Below are 18,315 nucleotides of genomic sequence, written 5' to 3'. Positions count from 1 at the left end.
CAGTGTTGTGTTGCAGTGGTTACCCTCTTGACCTGCTCTGGGTTTTTAAATAGATGATTAGAAACAATGCAGTGTGTTGCTCCTTTGTTCTGGCACCATTTCCCCGCTTAACCCTGAAAAATGCTTATTGGAGTCATCATTACACATTTACTGTACACTGAAATGACCTACAAGTGGATGACATAATCAGACTATCTGGTGGCTCATGTAAATAATTTAAAGGTTCTTCCAGGGTACATAAATGGCATGTATAGAAACCTTAATGTGTGGTCTATTTCAAACAAAAAACAAACTAAAACGTATATATTTTTTTGAAGTGTTTTATTGAAAATGCTAAGAGAAAAGTAAGATTAAGCAAAAAAGATACAAACTACTCCCAAATGAGACCCCCAACCTCCCCAATTTAATTCCCTCATACCAGGCATCTACGATTCCATCCTTTGATCCAACTTCCTGGTCCTCTGTTTCGTTTTCTTGTAAATAAAGCCATATCATTCAAAAAAAAATTAAGATAGATAGGCTATAATGAAAAAGTTGCTCTGGGACTCCATAATTAGTTCCGAATCAACTCATTTGATTCCTGGAAAACGGATCCCGTTCCAAGCATCCATCCTTGCCTATCCCTTCCCTAATCGATCCACTCATCCAGCTCCAAGGATTGGGATCCACTGAGACACTCCTCCAATCAAAACCTTGAAATACCAGGAAGAAAATCAGAGGCAAACCGTTAGAATAATGTCAGATTTGGGCCTAATCCATTTTTTTTTTTCATGTTGAGCACTCATGACAGACACTGGTCAAGAAAAATGCCAATGAGCACCAAACTGTCATTCCCTGAAGTCATACATTTAAGTAATGAAGAGATTTTAACTGGAACACCTTCCCACCCAAATAGCAATTCAGATTTTGCACGTGACAGTAAAGATGTTACACAGCTACACTGATGTCACAATACTGATTTAGGACTGCTCATTCTGGCGCAAGACCAGAGTAGAGTGTTAAAAAAATTACATGAAGTACAGCACATAGGGCTTAGTTAAATTATGACATGCAGCATATGGCAACCAATTAAAACATCAATTTATGGAATATGAAGCGTACCATAGCCTCTCGACCTTACTCCTCCTGAATTAGATGTCCTATCCTGACCATACAAATGAAATGTGCTCCACAATGGTTTTATTCCAAATCATTCTTTAATCCTTATCTTCAGATGTCTAAAGGAAGACACAAGGGTAAAATACAGTTAAACATTAGGCCCCCCACCCTATATACCCACCCCAGCCATCCCGTGAGGAGGAAAAAAAAAAAAACTCAATTTAACACTTGCAAAAACATTGAGTGCAACTCGTTACAACTCAACCTTTTTGAAGTTCAGCACAGCACAATTTCTAACGTTGCAAAAATTGAGAAGACAGTCAAAAAAAGGGGAAGGGTGCAAAACAAAGGACAAAGCTGGAAAGGGGAGGAAAGGTGAAAGGGGTACATCTACATACCAAGATCATCCACAAGGACATCGGGACATGAAATGCAAAAAATTAAAATCAATAGTTGACATCTGGAAAAACTTATAAGGGGTAAAAACAGGAGGGTATACAGGGGATTCATCAAAAGAGCAAAACATCGATGGGAGAAAGATTTAGGAACGAGAGCGAGAGCGGCTGTGACGAGGCGAGTAGCGGGGCGATCCTCTGCCACGGGCACGGGAATTGCTGCGGCTGCGGCTGGCGCTGCGACTGCGGCTCCTGCTCCGGCTGCCACGGCTACGGGAGCGTGATCTTCCATAACTCGGGCTGCGGGGACCATCTACTTTCACACGAATGTACGCAGTCTCTCCCTGGCAGACACAAGAGAACTTGACATTGAAAAGACAACACCCTTTCCCTGCATTACTGAAAGTGAAACTAAGTGGACGTGTGGGCCAGGAGTGCTTCAAACATTGGCAAGTACTTACCTTGCGACAGGAAAGAAACACTATCCATGACAAAGAACCAAATCAGTACACATACCTCATGTGAGCGGAATTTGGTGTTGTCCAGCTTTCGAACGGCATAGGTCATGTCTTCTTTGCGCACAAATTCTACAACCCCGGTTCCATCTCTGTAAACGTCAGCGTAACACACATCGCCAGCCTCACGCATGTGGTCCTTCAGGTCCTGCCAGCTGCCACTCTGGGGGAGCCCTGAGAAAGGAAGAGAAAAATAAAGTTAGATGCAGTCTCACCTTTCTAACTCTACTCAAAGCCAGGAGTATTTCCAGTTAGTAACCACAGAATTTAACAGTGTTGAAATAGTTCATTACATCTGGCTGGGCAGCTCTGCTGTAATCATAAATAATTGATATTAAAATAAAACACAGGACATTTATTTTGTTTCAAGTCACTGAAATACAATACTGATGATGTCACTGGCTTGTAAAACTGGATTTGCATGTTAGACAAATGTGTAAGGCAAATATTTGTCCAAATGAAAGTGAGGGTGCAGGAATGTCAGTGAAACATCTTTAAAAAGAGGGCCATGAGACAACCCTCCTGCATGGCAGTCTAAGGCATGACACCTGTACTCACCCGAGACTACGACCCTGTTCTCGGAGCGTCTGGATGGGGGCCCATATCTGCCCCGAGGAGCGCCAAGTCCCCCCCCGCTGAAGCCTCCTCTGCCTGAGCCCCTGCCGCTCCGGGGAAACTCCACACGCAGCCGGTAGCCGTCGTAGTCATATCCATCACGTCCGTACACAGCATCGTCTGCGTCCCTGGCGCCGACACGTTAAAACAAAATTAACACATGCTTATGGTTGGGTGGCGAGCGATGCATTTTCATGCAAGAAACCCACGAGAACAAAACAGTTCTCGGGTGCACAGCTCGTGGTCAGCCATGTTAGCAGCTAACATGATCTGGTTTAAGGTTAGCTAATCCCCCCTGCAAACATGCAAGCACGCACAGGAGTGTTTTTTAGAAAATTTTACAATAGGAACCAATTCCTGCTTTTTGAATTGTGAAAAATGAAGCAGATAACCGAGCCAAATGTTAGCTATCTCTCCCGCCACCTTACGTATTCGTGTCCTGGGTTTAACTGCAAGCCAATAACAAAGCCAAGTGCCTTTCCGCGTTTCATGCACAAAAACATGCAGAGGAAAGCCTCAGCAGCGTGCCTACAAAACACTGCGAACGCTTTCACAACTGCACCGCAATGTTTGGATCAGGAAAAATAAACATAAAGCCACGGTATAAACAGCAAATACCACCGTTTTTCCAAAAGGTTTACGGGTTCAGGTGATAGTCTGGGCCCACGAGTTAGCCACACAATATGGCTTTCTGTGGCCTTCGCACAATTCTGGCAAAGTGGCGCTAGCCGCTTACCTCGGGTCCTCAAACTCAATAAAGGCGAAGGGAGGCCCCCCTCTCCGGTTCTTCAGATCGATGTCTCGGATCGCTCCGTATTTGTAGAAGACATCTTCCACATCTTTGGTGCGGATATCGGGGGGGAGATTTCCCACGTAAATTCGGCAGTCGTTGTTGCCAGCAGGGCCTCGCACAACACCCGACATTGTAGCTGGACGGCTACCTCGACGGCTAACTACACGCTAACTGGAGCTAGCTAGCTAGAGATAACGGTTTGTTGTTTAGCTGTGCGAGTTGGCGCAACGACTTCGGCCGAACCGAGACGTTTATCAAACAGCCTGCAGCCGCCGGACGAAAGCCACGAAACAATAGTACGAGATACAATATCCGATGCTCCTAATGTGCAAGTTAACGCTGTGTATCGTCGGGCTGTGTTTGCAGTGCGCCTCCTCTCTCCTGTTCACGCCACTCTTCAGGAACCGCGCTTCTATACCGAGGCATTCACGCGTCCCGGAAACGCGCGCGGGGCTGCAGCTGAAATATTCGCCGCATCCGCCAAAGAAAATAGTCCGCCAATTAAACAGGTGAAGTGATACTCGCCGCCATCATGCCCTCGTGGCACAATAGCGATCTAATATATAAGGTGTGATGTGATGAAAAATAAACAAAATCGGGTGAAGTGCCACTGGCAAATTACAGTTTAATGTGTGGAGATGGTGCGGTCAGTCTCAGAGCTTTATTTGGCAAATTAAATGCGTGGAGAGTTCATTAGTTCATTATTTTTATTGGGTACAGCGCACTAAATGAAATGAGAAATTCCCTTCAAATATCCCATAGAACTACTAAGGGCACACAAGAGAGGTGTATAAGAGTTAAAATTGTGACACAGCTCATGGTAAAGCGTGTGTGTGGACTGCTTTGGCAATTGTTCTCTGTAAGTTATAAAATAGCATTTTATTGAAATATAACTGCAATTTCCCAATTTTTATTAGAATAAGGTAGAATGTCTGAACAGCAATTTTTTGTTGACATGGGACACTCAAACAAATTCTATAGTAGAAATGTGGTTTTATTTAAAACCAACTACTTCCAAGAGATACATTTAACAAACCTGACTTCAAGTTATAAACTCCTTCTGAAACAATTGATGATTAAATCGGTAAGTATTCTATTTTTCTATTAAGAATAATGAATACAAGTGAGATTACATTTTCTCCAAACACATTTCAGAGTTATTTTCAAATGCTGAAATACATGCTAAACAGTACCCTAAACTGAGGGTTACATTCTGCGTTCACACCAGTATTTATGCAACAGTCTTTTCACTAAAATTGTCAGCGTTATACTCTGGAAGTGTTAAATCAACACTGCCAGTGTCAGTAAAAGACAAATCAACACTTATCAACACTTGAAAATTAAGCATTTTGTGCTGTAGAGTTGATGTAGATCATTTTACATTTCTAAACCACTTGGTCTCTTTTATTTCCATAGTTAGGTGTCCCATGTGTGGAGAATTTCCCCCTGTGTCAGTGAAAGGTCCAGTTTGCTGTGTATGTAATGCCAGTTTAACTAGAGGCTTGGGAAGTAATGTACACTCTAATGTTTCCACTGTATTTCAACAACTCACATCATTTTATTTGGACCACATACATGTCTTTTACACACTGGTTCTTTAAACGCCATGCCTATTTCTTCATACAGACTTTCATCCACCACAAAGCAGCTTTTACTCATATGTGAATACAGGCACGTCCATCGTGTTTTCTAAAGAACCAACCCAGCCTGTGGTCGATTTTCCAAAGCATGGAGAGGACAAAGTTCACCAATGGTGTCTGTCTAGAAGTACGGCTCCAGCATGTTAAATCCACAAACCTCTTAGATTTTGAAATTAGACGTATCCATTCAAAAGTCTGAATAAACTGAGACCCATTGCCTGGTTATTTCCCATCTATTTACATCCACAGGGAAATGTTTGTTGTTTTCTATGCTTGTCAATTTTGCTCATCTAAACAAATTCAATGATTGCAGCAACTGAAGTTACTTTTATATCAAGAATAAAGACTTTGCTGTAATATCTTAAATATTGAGTTGGTACTTTTTATTATTAATCTAAGTTCTTATTCACATACAGTCTTTGTATTTGTAGTTTTGATGAGTTAATTCACAAGCACAGAACACATCAAACATTTGCCCACGGATATTTCCAGATGTCTGGAGTGATAAGCTGAGAATTCATTTCTGTGAAGATCTGATCTGATCATGTGGCCTGTCTGAAGACACCAGACACAAGTGCCCAGTCTTTCTGGCAGAGAGGGAGGGTAAGTTAAACTGCTGCTGGGCAGTGGTCCAAGAGATGTATTGGCCTGGGCAATGAACATTTATAACTGTACCATGTAAACAGCTATCATCAAAGTGTCTAACATGCTCTGTCATAAGAATGTGGTCTCAGAATTACTGTTAAAATATAATTAAACTACATTAAAACAAGCCAGATACAGAATAATGTTTTTTTTTTTTTGGTTGTTGTTGTTGTTATTGTTGTTGTTTTTCAATTGGCAATGCCTGTAAGAATACAAAATGTCCACATTAGAGTATGATTGAACAGTCTTTATTGCTCTGATATTTATATATGAACTACTTTTATCAGATGCACAGAGAATATGAATCAGAGTGACAATTTTTCCACAGCCTATCACATCAAACTGGTGTATTCAGTCAACATGGAGAATCACCTAAGTTACAATAAAATGCAAGCTAAACACACAAATACATGTGCACATGCATACATACACATACACATACAAACACACACACACACACACACACTGGATGTTCACTCGACTTGAAAATACTTCCACATATTAGGTGGGGAATTTTATCACTTAGATATTTAGCAGTTTTCACTATTTGATTACCGTGATCCAAACTAATATTATTGTTTTGCAGCAAAAAGTTCAATTCTTTTACAGCACATGGCAGGGTAATATTTCTTATTCCCGATTGCACAGCTTTAGTTATGACATTATCACTAGAGCATGCATCCATAACAAAGGATAAGCAAACATCTTCCATTCAATACGTGCATTAAAAATACCCAAGGCCAAATTCTGATTGTCCTTATATGTCAAGGCAGGGAAATATGCTGTCAACTGTTTTAACACAATCAAAAGTGTTCGCCGCTGTTTGCTAAATATGTTGAAATAACTTCAGTATCTATACTATGAATCCTTTCTAATCTATGTTGTCATGGTAGAGGCAGAAGACAATGCAGTCACACACTGCTCAGTATGCATGACTGGGACCATAGACGCGCTGGCCAATCTCGCCACAGTCATCACCTCCAATATACTTCCCCTGACATGCCAGACTGTTCACCTGTGGGTCAGAAAAGAGAATGAGCAAGCAAATAAACGTAGAGCAGTTAACAAACAATGTTAACTGCTGATCCAATAACACTAGTTAGGTTAAAGTCCACATTATGTGATTCATTCACAGCAAATAAGGTGCGAACATGCCTCTGCTCTCTTGATGAACTGCTCAGTGGCGGCGTTCTCGTTCTCTTTATGTCCTCGCCAAGTCCTGAGCGCGGAGGCCTGCAGGGCCCGGCCGTACGAGAATGTCAGGATCCAGGGTTTGACCAGAGGGCAGTTATTGATGGCATTCAGGTGGATGGAGGCCTCCTCTTCACTCTGACCGCCTGAGAGAAATGCCACTCCTGCAGGGAACCGAGGATACAATTTCCTCTCAGCGAACATCTTTGTTTCCACTTATCTTATGGGATCCCTGTTTACACTGTTCCACAGTCCTGACAGCCTCACAGCTTTCTTACCTGTGACCGCTGGGGGAACGGTGCGGCGCAAGGCAGTGACAGTTGCCATGGCAACCTCCTCTGGGCTGTACTTGGTGGGGCAGCTGTGCCCCGGAGTCACCATGTTGGGTTTGAGCAGAGTGCCTTCCAGGTACACATGGTGGTCCGACATGGCCTTGTACACTGCGGCAAGGACCTGCAATCATTTCACCAAAGACGTGGAAGCTGAACGCTGCTGCTGGGAAATATAGACCATCCCTCTGTTCATCTCCCTTTTTTTTTTAATCTCTTAGTGTTTATCTCTTTGTGCTCTTTGCTTTGATAAATGACAGACCTTGTATTAACTAGTGGTGGGAAAGGTACTGAAATTCCTTATCTAAGTAAAAGTGGAAATGGGGGAAAAAATACTGGAATTAACATACAAGTCCTGAATTTAAAATGTTACTTAAGCAAAAGTATAGAAGTATTAGCAGTAAAATGTACTTGAGTATGAAGTAGTAAATAATTGAAGCATTAACCTGTTAGATGTATTTTTATAGCTGTAACTGCACCGTATACTGTTGACTAGTTTACACTCTAGCAATGCATCAGATTCTATGTTTTGATGTAAAACCTTAGTCAGCAATATTGCTAGATACTACAGCTGTCAGAAAAATGTAGTGCAGTAAAAGAATAACGTCTCCCGCCATGGAAATATTCAGGTAAAGTGTCACTATCTAACAACTGTCCTTAAATACTATACTTGAGTAAATGCTCTTATTTACTTTCCATCTCTGGTCCTAGCTAACTCGTTTATATGAGGCACGGGCAGTGTTACACAGGCATGCACACACTGAAGGAGAAGGGAACCCACTTTCTCAGTGATGTACTGGCAACGTTTCAGATCATGATCTCCATCAGGCAGAATCTCTGGCTCTATGACGGGCACTATCCCATGCTGCATGGCAGAGAGAGGATGGATCAGTAGAATGAAGCCCATGTGTCACATCACACAGACGTTTACACATGCTGCTATCAGAGGAGTCCTGACCTGCTGGCAGATACTGGAGTAACGAGCCAGAACATTTGCATTTTCTGTAATTGCCAGTTTAGAGGGATTGGTGTCACTGATTTTGAGCACACAGCGCCACTTTGCAAAGACCGCTCCATCCTTTTTATACTGTGCACAGCGCTCTGACAGGCCATCCAGACCTGTGGAACAGGAGAAAGGATAATAATACTACTAATAGTAATAAAACCTATAAAGTGTCTTACACTGTGTGTGTTCCTATAGGTGATATTATCAGTTAGCAAAGTAAAACCAAAGTGGATTTTGTCGCACCCTGTGTGGTGGTTTCTCCACAAGTTCCAGCCAGTGGGACGACACCTTTGTCAACCTGAGGAATAAGAGATATAACAATGGCAGCCAAGGTCAGGGTCTCACACATAACAACTACCTGTACAGAGTGGGATGTCAGGTTTGTAATCCTGATTTTTTTTTTTTTTTTTTTTTTTTTTTTTTTTGTGATCAGGAAAAAAGAGCAAATCTAACAATTCATAACATTTTCTCTGAACAGCTCTAACTGAGGAGGTACTGCTCTTTTATTATATGGAGTAGTACTGCTCAGTAGTCCACATGTGGAGATTAGTTGGTCCTGAACTGTCACACCTTGATGCCAACCAGTATGCCCCTGTCCTTGATCATTTTGACAAAGGGTACGCCGTTATCAGAGTGCTGGTACAGCGTCTCGTGGAAGAAGATGACCCCTCCGATGCAGCTGTTGATGCGGTCGTCTGCGCTGAAGAGAATCTGCCGGTATTGTCTGCGGTTCTCCTCTGTGTTCTCCACTCCCACCTGGGCCAGCCGCTTAGCCATGCTGCCTGTCACAGGTCACATGCAATTCAGACAGGGCTTGTGACGTAAAGCTCAGAATATGTCTCTGATATACGGCAGCTCTTGGTCACAAAGCATGCTATGATTGTTTTCAGAGCAAAAGTTGCATGACATGTGGACTCTCAGTGAAAAATGTGTCATTATTTAGCATAAAGAGTGTGCAGAGCAATATACAGACCCACAGACTCATCTGCAGCCAGGATGCCCTTCCCTGGGGCAACTATGCGCAGAGCCGTGTCATGCAGGTCCTTCTTCTGCGCCGCAGAGAGCGTGGGGAACTGGTGTGTCATCCTCAGAGATTGTCTTACAACCTTGGGAACAGGATGTGATTGAATGACTGAGCTTTCTGTTCATTTACAACCAAAAAGTGGCAGCTATTTACATCTCTTTTAAGCCACCTAACAACAAAAACATAATCAGTTTCATGTCTCTCCCACTCTCTCTCTCAAAGTGAGCAGCGCTCACATTGAGGAGTAATGGTGATAGTGACAGACGAGTGGTCCTTATTGGTATTTTGATAATAATTATACTGAATGCTGACACTGATGAATTATTTGCTTCTACAGGTCCAGTCCCAAGAACATGCAGCCAGCCATGCTTTGGTTAGTTCTACTGGTCCCATGCAAATTTTTGGGTGGACAATGCAACTGCAATGTTTATAACTTGAAAATAAAACAGGAAAGACAGATTACTTTTACTGAGGTTATACATCATATGGATGACAACATTCGTGGTAAAAACAAAAGGTATAATTAAATTATTACAATGATACAATAATTAAATAATTACAATAATACAACAATAGTGCAATGATAGATCCCAATTTTAAATATTCCCATAAACCGACCAAACTCTGCAAATTTGCTACCAGTTGATGCTCTTTCCTCAGGGATATAGAGTCAGTCTATAAAGTTACATTTAAAAAAGAGTCTTTTTAGGCAATATATTTTACTAATATTTGTGCAAAAGTCTCCTTATTTTGCCTATTGTTATTATGTTCACAGCAACTTTCTAAATGCTTAAGTCTCTCTCTGACTTTCTAGAGATATAGTTTAGATATTGATGACAAGCCACTTAATAACAGAATAAGCGCTTGATATAGTAATAAAGGTTAACAGTAACTACCAGCATCAATAATAAAGCTTTGTAGTGTTAAAAAAAATAAATAAATAAGATTCCAGCAAGCCAATACAAAGAAACGAGCAGCAGAAACTTACCAGGCAGAATGTAAAATCAAAAGTATCTTGTCCACTGATGTGATGAGCACTGATGGAGGCTCTCAGTCTCCCCAGTTTGTATCCAGCCAAAATATGTCACACCTCACAAGCCAACACCCCTGGGCGGGGCTTGTACACCCGCATTAATGTAGGCGATTAAATAATTTGTGACTTTTGCCCTATATAAATCAGGAATATTCTGATCAATCAGATTAAGATATATATAGAGAAATGATTTGTCGTACAGATGCTTATTTTTCATGCAGATATTGTCAGTTTCACATTTCTTAAGTCATTTTACAGTCAATTACTAAAGAACAAACTTGTGTCTTTAACATACAGAGTGGAAGAGAATGAGTCCAGCTGGATGGGAATAACGTGGCAATTTATTTATTTATTTATTCATTCATTTATTAATTAATTTATTTATTTTGCAAGTTTTATTCATAAGGTGTTTTCACAATGTCTGGTGGCCTATTTTGGGTCCCTGTCCATATTCAGTCTTATTTGGAAATAATAAATTATGTAGTCTATTATAGACCCCTACCCCTAAAGCAACCTCATTTAAGCTTTAACCATACCCACTGGCATGCTATTTTTATTTTAATTAGTTGAAATGTGCCCTGGGCAAAGTTTTAATTCTCCTGATAATTTGGTCTTCACCCTCAAATTCACTTGGGTATTTCAGTCTCAGAGCAATTCATGTACTCAGTGGCTCCTTGTGTGCCTTAAACTGTAAAGAATGTAATGGGGCATTTCAGAAATAGAAATCATTTCCAGGTTTCAGTCAATGTAAATGAACATGGGAATAAAGCCCAAATTAGACTCAAACCAGGTCAGCTAAGTTATTTTCAATTCAAACCCCCTTTTCAGTATGTATCATGCAACCACAAGGCTGTGGTTAATCATCAAGTTTTTGTTGAAAGTAAATTACCATAACATTGTATTTACTAAATTCTACTAAATATAAAACATGAAAAAGTGAACATTTGTTAGTATATCACACATGGAAATGTTTTACTTTGAGTTAAAGGATACATATATTTTAATCTTCTTATTCATGTTTAGTAATGATGCAGAATTATGTTGCTCCACACTTGTGCAGGAAGCTATGTCCAAGAAAGTGCATGTGCTTGAGAGTTTAATGTTATTTTCAGCAAGACTCAATGGAATAGCTCACTGTCTTTTCAGGGGACTCCTCTCTTCACTATTGTGGGTCAGTGTGCCTCTGAAACTAGATATGGGTCACTGGACTGCCTGCCACTGGAGCCACAGCAGAGACATGGTGGACCTGTCTAAGACAAGGGCCTGAGAGGGAATTCAATGTCAGGAGGCAGCGGGAGGAGGAGTCTGTGCACTCCCTTTCAAGAGTTTTAAATAGGGAGATGACTTGAGGAGGTACAGCAATTATATGTGGCTCTCTCCACTGGGACAGTTCCTTTTTTTTCCCTCTGTTACCTAATTAAAAACATCTAATGACAATCCCTTATCTGGTCCTCAATTTTCTGTCCTATTAAGGTTGTCCTCAATGGGTTTGTGACTGCTCCTCCAAATAGGCCAACCTGAGGCTGAAAGTTGGCCGTGATGTATCCAGGTATAGTGCTCATGTGCCAGTGGATTTAACATGTGTCACCTGCTAGATATTCAAAATGTCTCATACCAAAGTACACAATGGACATTTTTTTCCCTCAATGAGCTGCCCCAGCAGAAATCAAACACTGGTATGATTAACTCAGGCTGCACACGGCCACTAAAACCAGTGCATAATACTGACCAATATGGTGTTTAATTTTGTACATCATAATTTTGTTTCAATTTATGGCCATTGCCCTAGTCATGATGGCTAACACGAGCCATCTAGAACAGGACAGATCTATTTAGGTAAAGAAACAGTGGGTTGTAATATGACGTCTTTTATTTATTTTATTTAATTTGTTTTTAAAAGGTACACTCATACTTTGTAAAGCTTTCTGGAAGTTTTGTCAGAAAAATATGTGCAAAAACTGAATAACTGTTATCCAAACGACTCAACACGGTTACAGTTTCTAAGGAATTTCCACGTGGCTTTTAAGGAACAACTTGTGCAGTTTTCCAGAGACTTCAACACTCAATTCAGCGGTGCCGGGAAAACTTAGAGGGAGATGATTGGAGGGAGTGGCCTGCTTGATCTGAGCCTGAAAGTGATGGCACACAGGTTCCTGAGGCCAAAGATGGATGATGGACCTGCAGTGGTGTGTCCTGGAGCCTCCCTGTGGAGCTGTTCCAGGCACGTCCCACTGGGAGGAGGCACTGGGGCGCACCCAGAGCACGCTGGGGGGGCTTTACATCCCAACTGGACAGCCACTGCACCGGCAGCAAATGAATGAATGGATGGACATTTTCCATGTTATGGAAAATGTAGATCTATAATTTCAAAGTGTATTGATATTCCATATCACTCATATCCATATATAATTTACCTGTGGGTAAGAATAATTCATTTCCCTGAGACTGTAAAGGGGAGCACAAGGATAAAGTGGTGAGAGAGCTGGGTTAGAAAAAGAGATCAAGATGTCATAATTCTTGTGTTTAAAATTTAAATAGATAAATTTAAGGCTTTATTGTAGATTAGTAAATAACATCTGCATAACAACTATAAGTTCATAAAACAATTTTTGAATGAAATTATAAAATACCTATTTATTTTACTTTAATAGCAGAAAAATGAAAAAAAAAAAAAAAAAAAACATCCAATTTTACCCCTTTCTTTGTTTCTAACACTGTAAATAATTTAAGAGTAAGATGAGATGAATGTTGACATGTAATACAACACACCATTCACGCTCATGTGGTGCAGCGCTCAGTGCTCAGTGGCTGCACATGCTCTATATCCACAGCAATAATTTGGGATATCCTGATGCTTGTACTGTTTACAATAACCTTATGAGGAGACCTAAATCAGCTACCTGGGATATATAGATACATATGTATAACCAGAATATTGATGCATATAGACACCAAATCCTACTCACTTTGGGTAATTAATAAGACTTTCACTGGGTTATACTGCTATATTACTGTGTGCATGTGCACTCAAACTACAAACTAAAGAGAAAACGTACTTTTAAATGTTTTTTTTTTATCTACAAAATTAGGGTTATTTAAAAAAAAAATGAATACATTAAATAAATAATGATAAATAAAAAATGAGAGCCATCCCACAACATTATGCTTACTTGCATACAGACCACAATGAAAGGTTGAACTGGCCCCCTAACTGGCAGCAAGACCACAGGAGGCAACAATATAAAGCTATTACAGTCCAGAAATATAAAGGGGAATAAGCACCTTTCATATAAAAATATTAACAGTAATAAACAAAGACAGAAATATTCATCTTGAGTGTTGCTCATTTACAGTCGTTTTTTTTCAGCATTCAGGCACTGGAGCAAAACCCTGTCTCAGGCTTTACAACTCTGGGCTGTAGCTTCGTTCAGGTCAATGTTCGTTAAGGTGGGAGACAATTCGGTGGGTGTTGTGGGAGAGTGGAGGATTTTATCACAGTCAAAATTATGAAAGTAGTCCAGCGGAAGGCCCCTCATTGCCTTTGCTGGCCAATCCGGATGGCTCTTGAGTTCCAGGATGAGTTCAACAGGTGTCTTTTGGAGGATCTGAGAGTCAAACGAAGTGCTGTGAAAGAAAGTCTGCCGTCTGAAACACTCCAGGTTTCGAAGGCGGTTCGCTGGATTCTTGCACAGAAGCTGAGTCGGTCGAGACAGAAAGAGACAGTATGAGTGTAGCTCGTTCAGAAGGATCGAGGCGTTCATATTAGAGTTAATAACAAATGCTGACCTCAGTGAGCAGCAAGGAGAGGGGAGTGCTGAGGGTCTCGGGCATGAAATAAGGAAACTCTCTGACCTTCTTCAACATGGCACCATGCTCTGGCTCTGGAGCTACAGGAAACTAAAGGCACATTGAAATGCTGAGGCAAATGTGTACAAACAGCAATGTCCAAAAGAAATGGCCTAGTACCAAATTATTTGCATGATAATGTCCGGTGGTCTCACCTCTCCAGTAACCAATGCGAACAACATAATGCCAAGCGACCACCAATCAGCTGCGTGGTTGTACGGACCCCCACTGAGGACCTCAGGAGCTGTCCAGACAAAAAACTTCAGTCAGTTTAGGAATTCCTTGAGACGCTTTGATATCAGGTATATCACAGCCAACCGGACTGCAAACACCAATAAAGACATTTAATTTATTTTTATGATGTGTTCCACTTACAAGAATCTGAAACATCTCACCCATGTACTGGATAGTCCCACAGATTGTAAAGGCTCGTCCTCCCCGTTTCAGGCGCCGAGACAGTCCAAAATCAGCCAAACGAAGGTGACCTGCATCACAACACAAAATGTTACGGCTAAAAGCTGAAACTGATCGATTTTAAAATACTATTTCCAAAATACAGTGTATGGTGTTTGACATGTCATTTACAGAAGCAGCTTTTTTTTCTTGATAGAGGTAGTATATAGGGACAAGCATTACCTTGGTCACTTAGTAGGATGTTCTCCATCTGGAAAATCAAGAAAACAAATCTGGCAACGGTCATTAATACACATATGCAGGCCTATACACTCTACACAATATGAACTGTATCATACCTTTACATCCCTGTGCATAATCCCCAAGTCATGCAGGAATCCTGGAAATAACACACAAAACCAAACAAGAACACATAAGTATGACAGGAACTATTTCATCACACTGAGTTAAGAAGGAGGACAACATTATGCTTCAACTTGCGGACAAGTGCAAGTCAAGAGTAAAAGTGAGTGTTGTGACCATCTGGGGAACACTGACCCAGTGCGCTGCCTAGCTCCACAGCAAACACCCGAACTTCGTCTTCCCCAAACCGGCCTTTCAGTAACCAGTAAGTATACAGGTCTCCACTGCCGCAGTAGTCACACACTGTGGAGGGAGACACACAACAGCACTGTGACCATGAAACTGGAAACTGGGATGGGTGCAGTACACCGTAAAGCACACACTGGGATAACACTGCCCTTTTGCAACATTTTGCTGAAATAAAACATCAGAAATTAGGGAGCAAAAAAGGAGAAAGGACAAAAGCATTCACATATCACACTGTTAGCTGTGCGGGGAAGAGAAGGTAGTACGTTACGTCACTCTATGGGAATGAGGTTAACTCAAAGAAACACAAACATTTGTCTTTTTACTATCCTACTGAATTCCATTAAGATGTGACATGTGCCTTATTTGTCACTGTACTGCATGTACATACAGAAGAGAGTGTGCACCACATCAATTTATAACTTATTTAACACTGGATACACATTAAAAAACTTCAAATTGGGGAATAATGTCACAGATGTCAAAAGATGCAGATAAAGGCAGGGAAAACAGTAATACAGTGGTACAGTATTACAACCACACACCCTGCATTCTCACTAGATGGCAGTGTACATCTTCAGTATCCAGTGGTGAGATGGGTGGTCACACTGAGTAAAGCAGCAGGACTGCAGAGTCAGACATTACCACCTAATGTGTGTTACTACAGAATCAGAGGGGAAAACTCCTACAAACACAAAAAGGGGAGGACGGTAGGGGGTTAAAGGGTCTAACTGTGCCACCATTCATCAACTCACTAATGAAGAGATGGCGCTGTGTCTGCCAGCAGTCCAGCAGATTGTGGATAAATGGATGTTTGAGCTGCCGCTGCAATGCAACATTCAACACACAGAGAGCGAAGAGTGAACATATCAGTGAGAGATGACCAGGGGAACTTTTATGCTCTAAACGCCACCACAAACAGCAGCGTGAAGAATGACTAGAGATTGCTGCTGGACAGAAACACTGTCACACAATAACATCTCACTGCTGTGGGAGTATTTGTTGATAATTCTGTAAAGCTGAAGCCTTCAGACACAGGTACTGGCCTCACAAATCCATGAAATTACACTGTGATATACCTGAATGATGACCTCCTCCTTTGACTGCTCCAGCACTCCATGCTTTAAGATCTCAGACTTTGGAAGGACCTGTGTGACGATACAGAGAATTACATGGAAAAGCGTTGCTTTTATATTTAAATCCTGCTGTAATACTTGTTGTTAATGCTGAGAGACTTTGAGATTCACCTTAAGAGCATAAGTCTTCTCTTTCATCTTGTCCCTCACTTTCAAGATGGGTCCAAATGACCCTTTGGCAATGAAACCTAGAATCTGTGGGCACATAAGTATAGTTTTATTTTTTCCCCTCTAATTCAACCAGTTTCACTGGACCTTTTGAAGTTGTGGTCTGCAGTACCTGGAAACTGTCTTTTCCAGGAAATTTACGGTGTGGGAACTCAGGCAGAAATACAGAGATGAAGCCTGGGAGAGTCTTGTCCACGCCTGGCTTCTCAGCACCGTCCTCTGAAGGGAGCAGCTGCTTGGGAACGGGTGGTCTGTCACCCAGCGCCACGGGATCTGGGTGCCCGAGATGCCCGAGTCTCCGGGCGATGGAGACCCCCATGTTGGAGAGGAATCCAGGCCAGTGCTGATGCTCATGAGCTGGCACCTTTCTCTGCATTTAAAGGACAAAAAAAAAAGTGCATATAAAGATGATTCTATGAGATCATTCAGAAAACCTCTCTGCAATAAGTCAGAAAAACAACCTAACTGAAAAAAACAATTTGATTACATAAAAAGATGCCTGTAAAATATTTGGAAAATATATTCAGTCCATGGCCAAAAGAAAAGAAAAAAAAATCTGTGACCATAAATGAGGCCTGGAAATGTTAACCTTATCAAATAGAGCTTGTATAGAAAGAGAATTTATGTTCTTATAGTGTCAATTTAGTCAGACAGTACTCATGATATGTATCAAGATGATGTACTAATTTTATTAAATATACTTTTTATTTTTATTTTTTTTAGTAGGGGGCATAAATTGGTAGGAAAAAATGGTAGGTGGGAGGTTGATTTTAGGCCCATGATAGGTGGAGTTAATGAAAGGTATAAAAGCAGGTGAAACAGACTTTGGGTCACTTGATGCACGGACCAGCTGGGTTTATTGTCCTCTGACTAAAGTGATATGAGAAACCAACCTACTGCATCAGATTTTGAGTGATTCCACATAGCTACTGAAGAAGCCAAGGTGTGGAAGAGGACCATCACTCATCTGGCCCAAGTGGTGGGTTGTTCCACCACACAGGCTCATCATGACTATCTGAAAAACACACTTGGCAGTCAGCTGTGATTAGCTGTAATTAAGCCTTTCCGTTGAACAGGCGTTTACTGCTCACGTGATTACACCTAGTCAATATTTCTATTACTGGCATGAGTCCAGTTTCATCCTGAGTGGTCCAGCTCCCTGCAGCGCACTGACCTGGACCAGTGAACCTGCACACGCTTCTCTTCCCCGGCCAGAGGAAAGCGTTTCTCCGCCTGGTCCCTTTTACTGCAGCTCCCCCCTGACCCCAAAGGCGACTTGCATCATGGATTATTCACATATCAGTGCACTGAAAACACAGCCACCCCACACTATAAAGAATCATTTACAATGCATTGTAGCTGTTTTGATTTAAACATCTACAGGCCCTATCTTATGTAACAAAAATATTAATTGCACGGCCAAGCGCAACACATCACCGCGTTTGTTTCCAGCCGCATTACACACAAGCCATCTGGATTTCACCATGTGGTGCACAAGTGCTCAAAACATGTATGCATTTGTACACAAACTGCGAGCTATGCTTTATCAAATCACAGATGATTCACTCACCTCTCTGTTCTTACTAATGTCGCTGCCCATCACATCCTTTGGGGGTAAATCAGCCCAAGTATTTGTGAGATAGAAAAGAAAAAAAGTCCACTGAGATTTCTTGCTCTTTGCTCCTTAGAGAAGCGCGGTCGTGTCCCGTCCATCCCGGTGCTGGATCCTCATCAGTGTGCGGTGTGACCGGCTGCAGAGGAGGGAAGCTGCAGCCTCTTATCGGCCGGGCTTCTCATCCGGAGCGGCAAGGGCTCGATTCCGCTCCAGTTAAGGCTGTCAGATTAATGATCAATCATCCTCTGTGTTTTCCCAGCTGCA

The 18,315-nt window shown here is 41.5% G+C and overlaps 3 protein-coding genes across 3 annotated transcripts; all 3 read right to left on the bottom strand.

Annotated features, from left to right (window-relative positions):
* Window positions 1-758: 758 nt before the first annotated feature.
* Window positions 759-3,860, bottom strand: srsf1a (serine and arginine rich splicing factor 1a). Its single transcript, XM_030066668.1, has 4 exons — window positions 3,360-3,860; window positions 2,567-2,751; window positions 2,010-2,182; window positions 759-1,837 (listed from the first exon to the last, which is right to left on the bottom strand). The coding sequence occupies exons 1-4, from the start codon at window positions 3,545-3,547 to the stop codon at window positions 1,640-1,642; spliced, it is 744 nt and encodes a 247-aa protein (XP_029922528.1). The 5' UTR covers window positions 3,548-3,860; the 3' UTR covers window positions 759-1,639.
* A 2,763-nt stretch (window positions 3,861-6,623) lies between these two features.
* On the bottom strand, window positions 6,624-9,312 carry aldoca (aldolase C, fructose-bisphosphate, a). The gene is made up of 8 exons (XM_030066966.1): window positions 9,201-9,312; window positions 8,798-9,009; window positions 8,471-8,525; window positions 8,180-8,340; window positions 8,003-8,086; window positions 7,171-7,345; window positions 6,857-7,056; window positions 6,624-6,716 (listed from the first exon to the last, which is right to left on the bottom strand). Exons 1-8 carry the CDS (start codon window positions 9,310-9,312, stop codon window positions 6,624-6,626), a joined length of 1,092 nt encoding a protein of 363 aa, XP_029922826.1.
* A 2,878-nt stretch (window positions 9,313-12,190) lies between these two features.
* On the bottom strand, window positions 12,191-18,223 carry rskra (ribosomal protein S6 kinase related a). The gene is made up of 12 exons (XM_030067046.1): window positions 18,007-18,223; window positions 16,549-16,806; window positions 16,380-16,463; window positions 16,212-16,280; window positions 15,888-15,957; window positions 15,082-15,189; window positions 14,883-14,923; window positions 14,767-14,794; window positions 14,526-14,615; window positions 14,286-14,374; window positions 14,071-14,181; window positions 12,191-13,979 (listed from the first exon to the last, which is right to left on the bottom strand). Exons 1-12 carry the CDS (start codon window positions 18,034-18,036, stop codon window positions 13,680-13,682), a joined length of 1,278 nt encoding a protein of 425 aa, XP_029922906.1. The 5' UTR covers window positions 18,037-18,223; the 3' UTR covers window positions 12,191-13,679.
* Between the last annotated feature and the right edge of the window lie 92 nt (window positions 18,224-18,315).

Source organism: Myripristis murdjan, chromosome 13 (assembly GCF_902150065.1).
Source record: "Myripristis murdjan chromosome 13, fMyrMur1.1, whole genome shotgun sequence".
Taxonomy (NCBI): domain Eukaryota; kingdom Metazoa; phylum Chordata; class Actinopteri; order Holocentriformes; family Holocentridae; genus Myripristis; species Myripristis murdjan.
The sequence above is the reverse complement of the archived record's forward strand: the minus strand, read 5'-3'. Positions and strand labels throughout refer to the sequence as shown.

Excerpts from the sequence above, each read along its gene's own strand:
- srsf1a (XM_030066668.1), bottom strand. The coding sequence starts at position 3,547 with ATGTCGGGTGTTGTGCGAGGCCCTGCTGGCAACAACGACTGCCGAATT. Across the intron at positions 2,752-3,359 it reads ATTGAGTTTGAGGACCCGAG|GGACGCAGACGATGCTGTGT; the intron begins GTAAGCGGCTAG and ends TGTCGGCGCCAG. Across the intron at positions 2,183-2,566 it reads GAACAGGGTCGTAGTCTCGG|GGCTCCCCCAGAGTGGCAGC; the intron begins GTGAGTACAGGT and ends TTCCTTTCTCAG.
- aldoca (XM_030066966.1), bottom strand. The coding sequence starts at position 9,312 with ATGACACACCAGTTCCCCACGCTCTCTGCGGCGCAGAAGAAGGACCTG. Across the intron at positions 9,010-9,200 it reads GGCTGCAGATGAGTCTGTGG|GCAGCATGGCTAAGCGGCTG; the intron begins GTCTGTATATTG and ends GACCTGTGACAG. Across the intron at positions 7,346-8,002 it reads GCCAGTACATCACTGAGAAA|GTCCTTGCCGCAGTGTACAA; the intron begins GTGGGTTCCCTT and ends AAATGATTGCAG.
- rskra (XM_030067046.1), bottom strand. The coding sequence starts at position 18,036 with ATGGGCAGCGACATTAGTAAGAACAGAGAG. Across the intron at positions 16,807-18,006 it reads ACATTAGTAAGAACAGAGAG|AGAAAGGTGCCAGCTCATGA; the intron begins GTGAGTGAATCA and ends CTTTAAATGCAG. Across the intron at positions 14,182-14,285 it reads TCGCATTGGTTACTGGAGAG|TTTCCTGTAGCTCCAGAGCC; the intron begins GTGAGACCACCG and ends ATGTGCCTTTAG.